The 15,688-nt window shown below is 42.8% G+C and overlaps 1 protein-coding gene across 11 annotated transcripts in view; it reads right to left on the reverse strand.

Moving 5' to 3' along the window:
- Nucleotides 1-15,688, reverse strand: part of camta1a (calmodulin binding transcription activator 1a) — a 306,786-nt gene that overhangs the window by 14,583 nt on the left and 276,515 nt on the right. For 8 of the 11 annotated variants that reach the window (XM_072449079.1, XM_072449075.1, XM_072449074.1 and 5 more), the window contains 4 exons: nucleotides 10,628-10,768; nucleotides 4,896-7,111; nucleotides 3,987-4,113; nucleotides 3,768-3,902 (listed from right to left, as the gene is read on the reverse strand). In XM_072449079.1, the coding sequence (XP_072305180.1) occupies nucleotides 3,768-3,902; nucleotides 3,987-4,113; nucleotides 4,896-7,111; nucleotides 10,628-10,768 (2,619 nt within the window). Of the gene's footprint in view, nucleotides 1-1,631; nucleotides 1,743-3,767; nucleotides 3,903-3,986; nucleotides 4,114-4,895; nucleotides 7,112-10,627; nucleotides 10,769-15,688 lie in introns of those variants that run through there. The other 3 variants (XM_072449082.1, XM_072449077.1, XM_072449080.1) reach the window with 2 other exon arrangements.

Consider the following 15,688-nt stretch of genomic DNA (forward strand, 5'->3'; position numbering starts at 1 on the left):
TTAGCTAACCAATTTGGTTAAATATATACACCGAGGTAAATGCAAGATGCAAACTGACTATGGTTATTAAACAGTGACTGGTATCCTTTCAGATAAATGCAAAGACAGCAATAAGTCTAACATAATAAACATGTAACAAGCATTTACTACACTGCATGGACATAAGTGCATCCAAAGAATACAGTCCAACCAGAGAATATGCAGCAGCATTGCCATTCCTCAAAACCATATGAAAGCATGAGTAAGCCTGCTGCTACAACACATGGTGTGTAACACATGGTGTGTAACACATGGTGTGAGAATGCAGACAATGGATTCCTGGACAATCAGCTCTTTATTGGCCCTAAGTGCAAAAGGCCACACAGATGAAGCATCCTTTAACCTGCTGGCACCAGTCCAGCTCCACAGGTCAGGACCGATACTGGCGGAGAGCTGAATAGACTGTCACACTCAAGCTAAAATGCTAAGAGCCAACACCAGGGATTTGCCTTCAAACTGTATTAAATTAATGGTTGGAAGAAGCCTTGGCTTAGAATGAGCACAATAAGTTAAGTGAGCTTTGTAAAGATGATATACAGCTTTACTCATTTGTACATGACCAATAGGCTTCTCTTTTAATTGTTTTTATTAAAGGGTAAAAAGACGGTGCACTTTAAAGCTTGAACAGGTTAAAAAGGAGTGAACTGGGATGTCAACATTCATAACACAGGTTAGTCAGAGGCTTGTTGACAATTAACTTTTTCTTTTAAAGATCCAATAGCTGGACGTATAAGCAAAGATCAAACTTTAACTCTGCACATTGGAACAGACAAACTTAGTTTGTGTTGTATGCACTAGTGCAAAAGCAAAGCCAGAAGAAAAAACAGCAGAGAATCAACAGGTCATTAAACGTAAAGGCACAAGAGTTTAAGATTGCGTTAAGCAGGAGCGGACAGGCATTTCTCATCTACAATGAAAGTTGCTGTTCATTCATTGGTGGTGCTGAAACTAGCTGCAAAAGGATGTTGTCATTATTGTACAGTTGTAACTTGTTTTTGTATAACCCATTTGTCTAGTGTTCACAACAAGCGTAAACGTGCCGTGTTAAAGTGGCACACACGTAAGAGGCCCGGTCACCAGAGCTGCACTCAGGGATGCGACAGTATTTCAATGCACCAGAGTGACGCTCACTCCCGGAGAAACACACAACACGCACACATACTGCTCAAGAAACTCAGCTCTTGTTGTTCAGAAACAGGAGAGACACAGTTGAACGTGGTGCTTTGCAGAGCCCCGTGAAACTGACGCATGCTTTTACACTAGTGTGTGCTTTTGCTGCAGCGCACGTGTTACAGCACATCTTTCTTTGTCAACTTTGTGTGGCGCTAAACAGCTTTCAACATGGAAACATTCCCACGGACGGAAACGCATCGTACAAACGCGAACGCAAAAGTCGTGAGTCACGAGTTCACTACAACAACCCTGAACTCGTGCTGCAGTGAAGCGCAATAACACAAAGTTGGGTCTATCTTTGTCACGGCGCGGGGGAAAGTGGAGAGAGGAGCACTTCTACCGGGAGCATGCGGGACCAAACTTCTCCAAACAGAACAGAAAAAAGTCCAAACACAAGACAAGACAGAAGCAGAGCTAACCTTCCACTTTACTCTCCATGGGTCAGGTCTGCCCTTTGTCTTTACGCGGCGCAGGTGTGTTCCTCCGGCATCCTGACCCAGAGAGTCCAACAAACTGCGGCGGAGACACTTTAAGAAGAAGAAGAAGAAGAAGAAGAAGAAGAAGAAGAAGAAGACAATCCTCTGGCGTGGACGCAACACAAAAGCCCGACAAAAGTGAAGAAGAGGAGAACGACGCGGAGGATGGACGAGGAGAAGGCGCGCACTACTTCTCTCCCATCAGCCCCTCCTCTGCTCGACTTGACTCAACTCAGCACAGACGCGCATTCCCCGTGTCCCTCCTAAACGCTGCTTCCAGCCCGCAGTGAAAAGACAAATGCGCTGCTGCGAGGGGACGTCGTGCGCACGTGCCGCCGGTAAACAGTCGCTTTAATTTCCGTTTTGCCCGCGTCCTCCTCCTCCTCCAGGCCGGGTCGTGCACGCGCTATTATCGTGCTCTTTCATCAGTTCACGCTCTCAACTCTTCTCCAGGACTATTGCGGCCGCTTCAACTGGTGGTGGTGGTGGTGGTGGTGGTGGTGGTCTCGCGCGCGCCGCACTCTTCCTCCGCGGGGCTCTTTTTGCGCTCGTTTAGGAGCGTCCCGCAGCCAAAGCGTTACCAGTGCATAGTGTTAATGTCTGTTGACCATACTTCTGCAAACACGCCCACTGATCGCGCTTCTGCATTATTGTGTGCAGTCTGCCGCGTGTCACGCCACTGTAGTACGGGCTCCAGACATTGTTCTCTCCCACTACGGCGCGGTGCACACGGCGTTTCACGGGCGCCGCCGCCGCACATCGTTTACATTCCGTAGCCCGCGGAGTGTGAGAGCGAAGCGGCTTTTTCTGGGGCGAGTGAGAGACTTGTGCGACTCTGGTGTCTGCTCTGTGTAGCCCGTGGCTCCGTACCTGCAGTGCTGCAGAGGAAAAGCGCCCCTTCCCCCACTCTGCATTATGACAAATCAAGGCAGGCAGGCAGCTGTTCCATTAGCACATTATAACTCAGCGAGTCCAGTGTGCTACAACAAATACTGAGCTGGAGCCGGAGAGTTTGCATGAACGCTGCGGAGGAGCAGTGAAATATGTCAACAGTCTATTAGTGCAAAAGTCTGCACTCACACAGTCATGTTAGGTGAGCGGGATCGTTTCACTCTATATTTGGGCTATAGCCATCAATTTTCCATTTTATGTGGGTCACTTCTTGCTTAATTACACCCGTTCTACTTCTGAAAAGTTTCTCAGACGCCAGAAATATTTGAAATGTCTTCCACAAACAGCAAAATCCCAGCACTTTGCAAACAAAAATCCTTTTCCAGGCTGCGTGACCAGCTGTGCCACACTGTAGCTGTCCAAGAGTCTGGTGCTGAAACCAGTGATACATCAGGCTTTGGAGTAAGAAAGCAGATTCTATATGTGCACCAGTTATGCATGACAGCATTATTGTAAACACATCATTAAATAAACATTATTGATCCTCACAATTATGTAGAAACAGAGCTCTGACTCAAGTCTAACATGTTTCGGCTCAAGTGCATTGAACAAAACTGTTCAATCTTAAGGGACCAAAGGGTTATTCGTTAAGTAAGGTAAAAGAGTGGGCCGTTTTCCTCGAGACAGCCAGCTCCTCTTTAACTGCTTCTCTGAATGAACCTGTGAGACACATGGGCATGAATGGAGACTGCATCCTGGTCATACCTCCAGCTCTGGATTACTCACTCCCACTCCCTCAAGGGCCGTCTGCAATGCAGCTGTCCTGTGAGCCGCTACTTCACTGTGCCCTACTTTATCCTGTCAGAGCACTGCAGCAGGCTACAGCAGCAGTCATACCCAACAAACCCGGGCACTACTCATCATTACACACAACAAGAAACACGCCAATTCAACAGCCTTGCAGACATCAACACCTTTGAACTATAGGCATTGTTATTGTTCATCTTTTGTAATCAATCCTTTATTATTTATACATGACATTTAGATAAATCAATTTTAAATGGTAATAGTATTTGTCCTAAATTAATCACAATTTACACACTACATGGCCTTTCTAGTGGTCTAGAAAACCTTGTGAGCATTTATAGTAAAATGTGAGCACGCTATTAGGAGCTTGAGGAGGCCTACCGTCCAGTGAGAGCCAGTCGTGCTGTGAGGACGGCAGTGAAGGCAGCGCCCGGGCCTTGTACTCGAACACCACAGAGTTGGAAATGATCTGGTTACTAACAGCCACCTGTAGTGTGACCAGTCCTGTGTCGTGAGCTGTGAGCACATTTCACAATCGTACATTAGTGGCTTTATGTAGTGATATGGTTGGATAATATGAGGGCAGCTCCACTCCACTACCTGGGCAGTAGCAACGCAGGACTCCTGGCTGGATGAGGGATGCAGGGACTGAGATCTGGTCAAACAGACAGCTGTAGCTTGAGCTGGCCTCCTGCCAAGGTCCAGTGATGAGCACCTTTACTCCACCCTGTTAACCACAACAAAATCACATTTAATCACACTCTAACTGCCAGGTCTGCTCAAAGTATCTTCAAACGTTTGTGGCGTTGGTCTGCCATCTACTGTTTAAAGTCATGAATTACACCATGCCCAGAAAAAACAATTCGAAAAATGGACTCTGACGCCATCATGTGGTGGGACAATGTAATAACATTTTTTTTTGCTGATAAATAAAAACAATATCCGTTTTTTTTTTTACTCTTATGAATGAGTAGTAAAAAAAAAACAACGGTTTTACCAAAAAGCTTATTAAATATCATCATTAGATCCAAATCTGTCTCTTAAAGACTTCTTGCCCTCTTTCACTCGCTTGTGTTTCTCTTGTTCTCTCTTCTCCTCTTCCCTTTCATTAGTCCACCAGTCCATGTGTGATGAATAAATGTGACAATATATTTTGTGATATGTGTTTATATTAATAAAACCAACTTCCAGATGGCATTGTCCAGATGATACCTGTCAAACCATTTCTTCCTGCTTTAAATCTTACTCCATCAGATAAAAAGTTACACATTCAAACATTGGCATGCACCCAAAGACCTTCAGTATGCATGGTTTCATTAGATTTAAATTTTCAATTGAAAGTAACGTGTGAGAGTTTAGGTGGGCCAGCTAGATGGTTTCATTTGTGAATTATTGCTTTAGATTTGAATTGGTGCTGCCCTTTCTATACATTTATACTCCTTATAATATGAACATTGTTTTAAATAGTGACTTTGGACACTGTATGTAGGAATGTGTCATGTGACCTACCTCAGGGTAGGACCACTCTGGGGAGTAGTCGGTGACCATGAAGAGGCGTCCAGTGGCCTGGAGCATTCCCAGAGTCCCCTGGGCCACAGCTGCATTTACCACCTCTGCTACATTCATGTAGGACAGTGAACCTGCGTCTCCAGCAGTGGCTCCTCCTCCAGCCCCCCCACTCAGGGACTGAGGACTGCAGCACGGCTGAAGGCACAGGTCTGAGGCGCTATACCCGGTGCCCCGGGCTTCTCCATCCTCCTGGCCTTGTGGGGGCGCTCCGTTGGTGGTGTTCTGAGCCTCTGAGCATTGTGAGGTTACAAGCTGGTGGGCGTAGAGCGCCCCTCCACCTGTCATGGCTGTCCCACTTCCATCCACAGAGATAAAGTCATTGATGAGGTCAGAGAACTGATTCCCAAAAGAGATGTCAAAGTGATCTAAGTTGATCTCCATGCCCGGCCCTCCAGCTCCTCCGTTACTGGTGGCTGTCAGACTTTGGTGGTTGTACAGGCCTTGAACCATGGCTGAGCCCTGAAGGAGAGGCTGCAGTTGCTGTTGAGAGCGACCACTACCATCATTGTTGGTATTCCCGTTATGAAGGTTTTCCGCTCCTCCAGAACCATCTGAGGTTTGCTGTAAATAGTGCTCAGTGACTCCCCCATCCCCATTTCCTGCTCCACAGCCCTGGATATGATCTCCTGCCTTCAATAAACCATCAGTGCCATTTTCTGAAGCCCCGGTCTGAGCTGAATTGACATTATTTTGTTGCTCTAAACCTACCACCTCTTCATGCTCAGTTCCCAAACCAGGAAAGGTCCCCTGGTACTGCAGCAGCTGCAGCGAGCTGGCCTGGCCTCCCTCTGGGGGAGAGCCTCCGTTACAGTTGGCCCTGTGCTGGCCCTGGTGGTGGTGATGGTGGAGGTGACTGTTGCTGCCGGGAGAGTCTGACTTTACCTGGAGGCCCATATATGCCCCGGAGTCATGGTTGTGCTCCATCAGGTGTGTTTTCTGCACCATGTTGGGCCGGCCCTGTTGGGCATGACTGTTCTGAGAGTTGTCCTGGAGGAAGAAGCTGGGAGATCGGTTCTGGTGCTGCATGTGAGGGCTGGTCATAGACTGAGCATAGCTGACCGCTGTGGCATTGGAGGTGTATTCCTGCTTAGCATCAATGGCACTGAAATCCATCTGTTCCAGAGTGGTGCTCGGGCTCAGACCTCCACCAGAGGGAAGCAGAGAACCAGCTGGGGTGAGACCGAGGCCACTCTGGCCTGACCCTGCTCCTGATGACACTCCACTGCCACAGTTCACCACTGTCCCCACCTGGTAGCCACTCTCTTTGGCCAGCTGCTGCTCAAAGGAAGTGTCCTCCGTCTTGATGTTTTTGACTAAAGCTGAATTGAAACTGTAGGTGTTATCCGACAAAGACGGAGACTGCTGCAGACCATTTGTGTTACTGCTGCCATTTGAGGAGGAGTTTGAAGAAGAGTTGCACTCTGTCTTTAAAGCACTGCCCCCGTAGGTCTGCCCCTGTTTGGGGTTGTTAAGAAAGCAGTCTGGATCAAAGTTCATATTGGTTTCTGGCATTTTGAGGCCACCAGAGTCCAGACTGCTGGACAGCACCAGCTCCTCCGACACTCCCGCGGAGGACAACATGGAAAGGTCTCCTGCTGCAGAGCCGGGCTCTCCCACGCCTCCCCCAGGGAAGGCGAACTTGTGGACCAGGCCCTGTGAGGTGGCATCAGGGCCCATCAGGTGGGAATTAGGGCCCCCAGTGGGAGACATGCTGTAGACCGGGTCACCTGTCACCTCAGACATGAAGACACTCTGAGACAGACTGGACATAACCGAGGCCACATGACCCATTCCTGTGACCACAGGACTGTCCGCCAGGTCGGGGTCACTATTCAGGCCGCTGCTGATGGATACAGGGGAGTTCTGCGTGGTGTCGGGGACCTCCACTTGGTTTGTGGATGACACCTCTGTGCTGTTCTGGTGCAGCAAGACAGGCTTATGGACTTTCCCATTGCGTTTCTCCCTTGTGCTGCCCCCACCTCCTGCTCCGGAGCCTTTGCCTCCTCCATGGGAGCTGTGCTCAGTTTTGCCCTCAGACACATCATTGTTCTGCACCTCGGAGTGAGCGCTGTATCCGCCGGAGCGGGGGTCCACTTTGGGTGAGATAATCCGGTGTTTGGAGCTGTTGCATTTGTGATGCACACTGCTGCCGGCACCTACAGGGCACAGAGCACATGGGTCTGAGAAATGAAAAGAATAAAACACTTTGTTGGTTTAAATGCAGTATGAGAGCAGCGTAATATCAACAGGAAATTTGAAATTACACTAATATTAAATCATAAATAAATAACACTAAATTACACTAAAGTTTGAAATTACACTAACCGAAATTTAAATTCCTTTATTTCTAAATGTTTTCAACAATTTTATATGTACATAACATACACAAAAACATAAACAATTATTATCTCCTGAAGTCTATAAAAATAGTATTCATGACCAGTATTGGGAAGTAACTAAACACATATCGATACTAAAAAGATGAATATCAGAATGCTATATATTTTTTCAGTTTGAAGACACACACAACACAACAACGGGGGACACGAGCTGAGAGCAAAGGAAAATAGCAATAAGACTAATAATGAAAATAATGAGAATGGCACAACATGATTAAACATAAATAAAGTTACGGCATACGAAGTCCAACATAAACGTCCCAAAGTCGCCCAAAGTTTTTCAAATGTGTCCATTTTCAAGTCAAGTCAGAAATCATTTTCCCTTATGTCTAATGTCTGTTATGATGTCAGTCCAGTCCTTGATTGTTAGTGCCAAAATTGTATTCCAAAGATATTCATTTATTGTGTCCATGGCAGGGGCTTTGAGGCCCAAGTACATAGTTCTGAAATCTAATGGGAGGGTGACAAATACAGTATGTATCTCCTTGTTGAGTCCAATATTTTGAGCAACAGGACAGTCCCAAAACACATGGTAGTGGTTTGCCTCCTGGATGCCACACCCTCTCCAACAGTCAGCATTTCCCTGTGAATAATGGGCATGTTGACCTGGAGTTGTGAAAAAATCTGACACATTTTTCCAACATACTTCCCTCCAGATATGTGATTTTGTGGTCCTCCACTGGGATGTACACACACCTTCTCACTCTTCATCCATACCTTCTCTTTCCCATCTATTTTAAATATATTAGCAGAGTATTTGTAGAGATTAATAATAATTGATATAATTTAAATATTATTCCCCTTGAAAGTTCAGATTTATAAGCCTAATAATAAAAAAATAAATCAGTGAGTTGTAATGGTCATTACTTAATAATTTATAATACCTATAGAAGTCCTTTTTCTCCAAGTCAAAGGATTCTTTTAACATATCAAAGCTTTTCATATGATTATCCTTTACAAATGTTTATACCTTTTGTAATCCAGACCTTGAATCTCAGATCAGTTCTATTTGGTACAATACATTGGTCATAAGACAACCAGTTTAAGATTTTAACATCTTTGCTCAGTCTGTATGTTTTGATTAGCTCCTTCCATGTTGTAAGCGCAGTTCTCACCCATGGATTCTTAACTTCCTCCAAATGACTCAACTGTTTTTCATCTGCCAGTAAAGCCTGTACAGGAACCCCCGGCACATTATTAATCTCAATATTTTTCCATTGGGCTTCACATTCTGGGTCACACCAGTACAACAACGCTCTGAACTGAGCTGAAATAAAGTAGCTTTTCAGACAAGGCAACCCCCAGCATCCTTTTTCTTTTGATAATTGCAGAGTTTTATATCGGATTCGAGGGTTCTTGCCTTGCCATACAATTCTTGAGATTCTTTTACTCCACTCATCAAACAGACAGTTGGGTATAGAAATCGGGAAAGTCTGAAATAGATAGAGAAATCTGGGCAAAACATTCATTTTTATAGTTTCAATCCTTTGACTTAGACTTAAGTATGGGATGATATTACATTTTTCAAGATCTTTCTTTATAGTGGAGAAAAGAAGAGTATAGTTGATCTTTGAGGGATTCCGTTCCTTTCTAAGGGACTGAGGGTGTTGCCAGTAAGAGAGAATTTCAGTTTCAGTTTGTACATTCAATTTGTATCCAAACATTGGACCAATATCATGAAGGAAATGCATCAGATTGGGTATGCATGTACACAATAAAATGTTTCTGATTGTCTAAAATATTGGACCAATGGTTCCAAGTACAGGGCAAACAACAGAGGGGACCAAGCACAACCCTGCCTCCACCCTCTTTCTAAGGTTAGTGAGTCTGTCAAGTGGCCGTTCATTTTGATTCTTGATGTTGGACGACCGTAGAGGTCCCGATATTTTCTATTATTAAGTCATCTATTTTAAATTTGGTTAACACTTTAAATAGATAAGGCCCGCTAACAGAGTCAAAAGCTTCCTCAGCGTCCAGACTTATTATTAGGGCTTTGTTTTGTTGTTTCTGTATCTGGTTCACTATGTGTAAAGAACGTCTTTGTCATTAGTAATACATTCTGTCTGATCAATGTAAATTCAATTTTGGAGTATTTGTTCCATTCTGTTGGACATAATTGAGGTGTATATACAATTGTCCACATTCAAAATTGAGATTGGTCTATATGAGACACAGTCAAGTCGGTCATTCCCCTCTTTTTTAAGGATATGATGGCTTCCTTCCAACTCAGAGGGATCTGAGCTTTTCTAAGGGCCCAGTTAAAAGTTGATCAAAGCAAAGGGTAAGTGTGTAGAGCTTTATACCACTCTTGAGGTCAACCTGGTTTCAGTAGTTCAGTAGTTCTTAGTTTTGCTCTTCGATCATGGCATGTAAATTGAGAGTGTCCAAAAATCATTGTATTTCTTCTTCTTTGTTTCCTTATATTTTGGTTAAAAAAAACAAAAACAAATTCAGAATACTAATTTTGATGAACTGTATTGTGGCACAGTTAGTCTTTCATTCAGAATACCATTACTCTCCTAAAATCCAAGGAATACATTGTGTTACCTGATGGTGCAAAATAGAAACACGGCTCTTGGGTGTGTGTGTGATTATTTTTTCTCTAATCATTGATCGTCAAACATAAAGCTGTTTTAAGCCTATGGGTTTTTGTTTTTTTACACTTTAATTAAATCCAATTCAACAGTGAAAGTACAGTAAGTTTTCAGAATACAGTACTCTGATTGGAGGGAATTCAGTTTTTTTTACGGTTTCACCTGACAGGACAGCCACAACGTGAAATGGGGAGAAAGAGGGCAGAGGCACTCTGCTAACAGTTGAGGCCGGGAAGTGAAGGGACGGGTTATCGGTTATTGGTGATATCATGGATGTCCCCAATATTGAACAAGTAGTCAATATTTGGCACCAATATTTTCTCCAAGCTGCTCCAGTCTGTGTGCTCATGTGTCATTCCCAGTTTGTCCTCAGTGCATCAGATTGATCTTTTTGAATTGACTAATGAGTTAAAATGACTGACTCTTTACCCAAACATACACACATGATTTAATATCAAAGATCAATACAATCTCTAAAGCAAACCCACGACGCAGAGATGGCAACAACCACATAAGTGCAACGCCCCCAAACCACTACACCACCAGCGGGCCCTTACATATTTCAAAGTATGCTTCCCAACACTGTTCATGACCTTCTCAATCAAACTCTAAAATGTAAAACAACAATATAGACAAAATATATATGCTGCTGATTGGTGAGCTCACTCCATGCACGTACCCAGTGTGCCCGTGCAGAGGCAGTTGTGAGTGCGAGGAGGGGGCTTGGTTTGGTGACTGTCCAGAATCTGCTGCACAAGCTGCTCCACTGAGAAACCAGAGCTGCTGTTTCCATTGCTGCAGGTCCACTTGATGCCATGGACTGAGAAGAGAGAGAGAGAAGAAAAGAGAGAGAGAGAGAAGAAAAGAAGAGAAAGAGAAGAAAAGAAGAGAGGGAGAGAGAGAGAGGGAGAGAGAAAAGTAAAGATGAGAGAGAAAGAGAAAGAGAGAGAGAGGAAGAAAATGCAGAGAGAGAGAGAGCGAGAGAGAGAGAGGGAGGGAGAGAGAAAGATTAAGAGAGAAAAAGGGAGAGGAGAGAAAAGCGAAGAGAGATAATTTTATATTAGAGCTTCTTGGACATAGAGTACTGTTAGTGGCAACAGAGAAGGGATCAAGGGCAAGTGAACAACTCAACTAAATACTTTTTAATTTTAACGCTTTCTTTCTTAAATTATTTTTTTTGCAACTCTGGAACATGGGGGTTTCAGTTCAGCTTTAGAGAGCACATCTAGATTTGTGTGTGGCACCCTCTGCTGGCAGCAAAAGGAGTGAACCAAAAACAAAACGATCCACAGTTAAGTTTACAGACATGTAGTGTTGGGAAGTAAACTAAATACATGTACTAAAACTCAGAATTCTAATTTGAGTAACTGTATACAGTTACTCTTTGAAATGGCAAGATAAAACGGAGCTCTTGTGTTTTTAACAAAACACAAACATTTCTCCTAATTTAGTTATGTTACAGCCTTATTCCAAAATGGATTAAATGGATTATTTGCCTTAAAATTCTACAAACAATACCTTATTATGACAACGTGAAAGCAATAAAAATAAAAAAATAATAGCATATAGCACACAGCATTTGTCATGACACTCAAAATTGAGCTCAAGCACGTTGATTTTCTACTGAAATAAATAAAAAAATTCAGTTGATTGTCCATAAAAGGTCCCACAGTTAACAGTGATGTCAGAGCAAAAACCAAGCCATGAAGTCCAAAGAATTGTCTGTAGACCTCAGAGACAGGATTGTATCAAGGCACAGATCTGAGGAAGGGACAGAAAAATGTCTGCAGCATTGAAGGTTCCTATGAGCAGAGTGGCCTCCATCATCCGTAAATAGAGGTTAGAACCAACAAGACTGTTCCTAAAGCTGTTCACCTGGTAAAACTGAGCCATCAGGGGAGAAGGGCCTTAGTCAGCAGGTGAACAAGAACCCGGTGGTTACTCTGACAGAGCCTGGTAGAAAGACAGAAGCCACTCCTCAGTAAAAGGCACATGACAGCCGCCTGCAGTTTGTAAAAAGACCATGAGAAACAAAAATGTCTGGTCTGTTGAAACAAAGATCAAACTCTTTGGCTTGAATAGCAAGCGTCATGTCTGGAGGAAACCAAGGACCGCTCATCACCAGGTCAGTACCATTCCTACAGTGAAGCACGGTGGTGGCAGCATCATGCTGTGGGGATGTTTTTTAGTGGCAGAAAATCATGGTGGATGAGCCGAATGGATCCAGGAAAAACAGAGCATGTATTGACCACATCTATGTTCTGTCCTCAGTGATGAGTGCACGACTGCAGGAAGGCAAAAGTACTTTTCTTTATTTTGTTGTTGAAAAACTTGGATTGGATAAACAGCAATCTTCTGGAATATAAATGATTGCTGTTTGGCATGAATGGTCAGAACAGGCTGGTTTCTACTCCATTCAGAGTGAAACAAGGAGAAGTTTTCTCACCAACCGTATTTGCAATTTATGTGAATGAATTACCTCATGATAAAAAGACAGCAAATTTGGGTATAGATATTGATGATCTGAATCTTAGTTTATTGTTACACGCTGATGACATTGTTTTGATGGCAAAAGAAGAAAAGAAACTGCAGTGTGCAAAGTGGAGAATTGTCATAAATTGTGATAAAACACAAATAGTTCATTTTAGAAAGTCTTTGGTACATCAGAGCAATTATGCATTTTACTTTGGACAAACACTGTTGATGTATTGCATTGTATGTATTTTGTTTTTCAAGACGATATGATTTTTTTCAGAAGGCGGTCGAGTGTCAGAGTCTGCTGAAAGGACACTTGGAGCTGTAACCAAAAAGCTGAAGGTCTGTCCCGAGTTAAGCTTTGGCACATTTACTAAACTTGTGGGGAAAATATTATTTTCCCACAAATATTTATTACATTATTCCCCAGAGTTAGACTTTTACTCTTCATTTCATGGCTTTCCTCTTGGTTGCACTGCTTCTGCCCCAGGTTGAGATTTGGAGGGCTGGTCTTTAAGTTAGATATTTGATCCAATCAAATTCAGCCATCATGCGTTGCCAGGGGTCTAAAATCTGCCGAGGCCTTCAGACCTCAACAGAGCTGGTGCTTGTAGCTTCAGAGTTGGCTCTTGTACGTCAGCTGCATGGATGTATTATATTATCTGGATAGGGTATGGCTAGCCGCAGCATGTCGCAGACTCCCCCAGTGGCCACTCCATTGGTACTGCAGCCAACGAAACCGTGCGTCCAGAAAGCTTTTTTTCCCTAGAGCGCAATGTAACGAAAAACTGCTCGTGTTCGGCTGAAAGAGCACCTAGAGCTTTCGGAAAAGTCGGATATAGCGCAATTCTTACCTATTTATGGGTCATAGACCTTTTCTAATTTTAAGATTCTTCAGGTGTCTTTAAAACGCATTTTAAGCTGTTAACTTCGGCTACGCTCTAGCGCCCCTCTAGCCCAGCTCGTGACCGTCTAGACCAATCAGAGCGCGTGTAGGTGAAGTGAGCGGGTCGAGATGTCGTGGATGACCCCAAATGCCTCGAATGAGCTACAGGCGTAAAACTATGATCCATGAGTTTAATAACTGAACAAATCATGGAAGTAATGACCACCACGGACCTGAGGGCCGTGGATCTACGACTCAGAAGCGATGTCTTGAAATGTTTCTGCCTGAAAAACTAAATCACGTAATAAATGCTATGGAAATGGAATGTTTTGCCAAGTATAAACTAATCGATGTTACGTTTCGTGTCCATCAGTGTTGTTCTGACAAGAAACCGAAATACGGACTTAATCATGACTTTAGCATGTTTTGTATGTAGATAAACATGTCATCTGAATACATTTGACAAATCCGTATTTTAAGAAATCAATGTTAGATCAAACATTGTTTCCACTGTCAGTGAAAAAGTTTCTTAAAACCAGTTGTTTAATATTTGGCTTTATCTCACACTGTGCTCTGCGCTGCTCTAATAACGCTCTCTGATTGGTCAGTACGATCACATGGTACGCAAACCGGACGCAGACCTACGTCACTTCTGGGCTGCAGTGTCCAAAGAGTTTCTAAAGGCTAACTGGCGACATGCGCCACTGAGCAGCTCCCATTGACTTGAATGGGCGGCCATCTTGGCTGCTGGGGGCTTGGTCTGCTGCTGTTACACAGGAGCCATCTAGCAGGTGCATCACATGCACGTCTTTTGATTGGATCAGCAATATTGAGAAGCAGGTTTTATGGGCGGGGCTATGCAGAACCTCAGAACAAGGAAACTGGATTTGACAGACACATTAATCCGTGTACTACTAAGCTGTTTTTTCAACCCACAATGGTGGAAGGAGGAAAATATATCAATTTGGTCGAGGATATAATTATAACGCCTTTCTCAAGACAAACTTTTGAAGAAAAGTTAGACATTGTAAGGAGAGGTCGTTCGACACCAACGCTGCAAAGCCTGTTACAGGCGGGTTTGTTCCCCACAAAGTAATATTATCCCATACACACATGGGCCGGGAGCCCTGTGTGGTCAAACAAAGAGCACAAATCCTTTACCAGAGAAAAGTCTTTAACTGGGATAGATCTCATGGACACCCTTGGTCTGGACAGGTGCTATATATATATATATATATATATATATATATATATATATATATATATATATATATATATATATATATATATATATATATATATATATATATATATATATATATATATATATATATATGTGTGTGTGTGTGTGTGTATATATATATATATATATATATTAAGGAGCAGCGGAAATTGCATGTGCTGCAAAAGCCCAAATTAAGAAGTTATGTACAGTTTGAGGAAAGTTTAGTTACTGAACCTGATGTGAAATGTAATTTGAAAAGAAGACAGAGGTCGCTGTCGTCTGTGAGGTGTGCTCAGCTCAGAGCAGGAGTGCTGCCCCCTAGAGGTGGAAGTGGCCCCAGAGGAGGACAGGTTGTATTGTTTGGTGGAGAATCAATTCATTTTCATGTTTTCCGTCCACTGTAAAATGATTTAAGAACTTGTTTGTATGACATAATCCAACAGAAGAAATCTGATTTGTTTTGGCTGCCTGAAACTGAAATTATGTACTGGTTATTTGAAAATAAAATGTTCAATGTGTCAAACGTTGTGGAGAAGGCCTGGACATTAAGGAAAAATGAAAAATACTTTGTATCCGCAGAAAACATGAATACACTGTGTTTTCATGAAACATTTAACATCTTTCTTGTCAATAATGTCATATAAGCCCATATGGGCAGAGCACCTGAGTGCACCACACTTTAACAAACACTTTATTCATTCACTCATGTACATGTGCTGTTTTAGTTTAGTATTTATTTATACATTTGTAAATAATTCAAACAAGCTTCTTTCACGTTGTCATTATGGGGTAGTGTTTGTAGAATTTTGAGGCAAATAATGAATTTAATACATTTTGGAATAAGGCTGTAACATTACAAAATGTGTGAAAAGTGAATACTTTATATACTGTATGCACACAAATCACTGTGTGCCCTAGCAGCACGTGGTACCCACAATTGAAGATTTCAACTTTCAACTCAGACGAAGACTTTTATTAGTTTTCTATTCTTTAATTGAAGATCAAATAAAGGTAAAATCAGGTCAAATAAATAAATAAAAAACACACTTAGTAGCCAATCTAAATATACACATAATCTACAATGTAACCACCAAATATAATAAAATACAAGCCCAATCTAATCACCAATCTAATCTTCATTTCTAAAAATGGAC

This window comes from Eucyclogobius newberryi, unplaced genomic scaffold (genome assembly GCF_026437365.1).
Source record: "Eucyclogobius newberryi isolate DKJ021-1_F unplaced genomic scaffold, fEucNew1.0.hap1 SCAF_17, whole genome shotgun sequence".
Classification (NCBI taxonomy): Eukaryota; Metazoa; Chordata; class Actinopteri; order Gobiiformes; family Gobiidae; genus Eucyclogobius; species Eucyclogobius newberryi.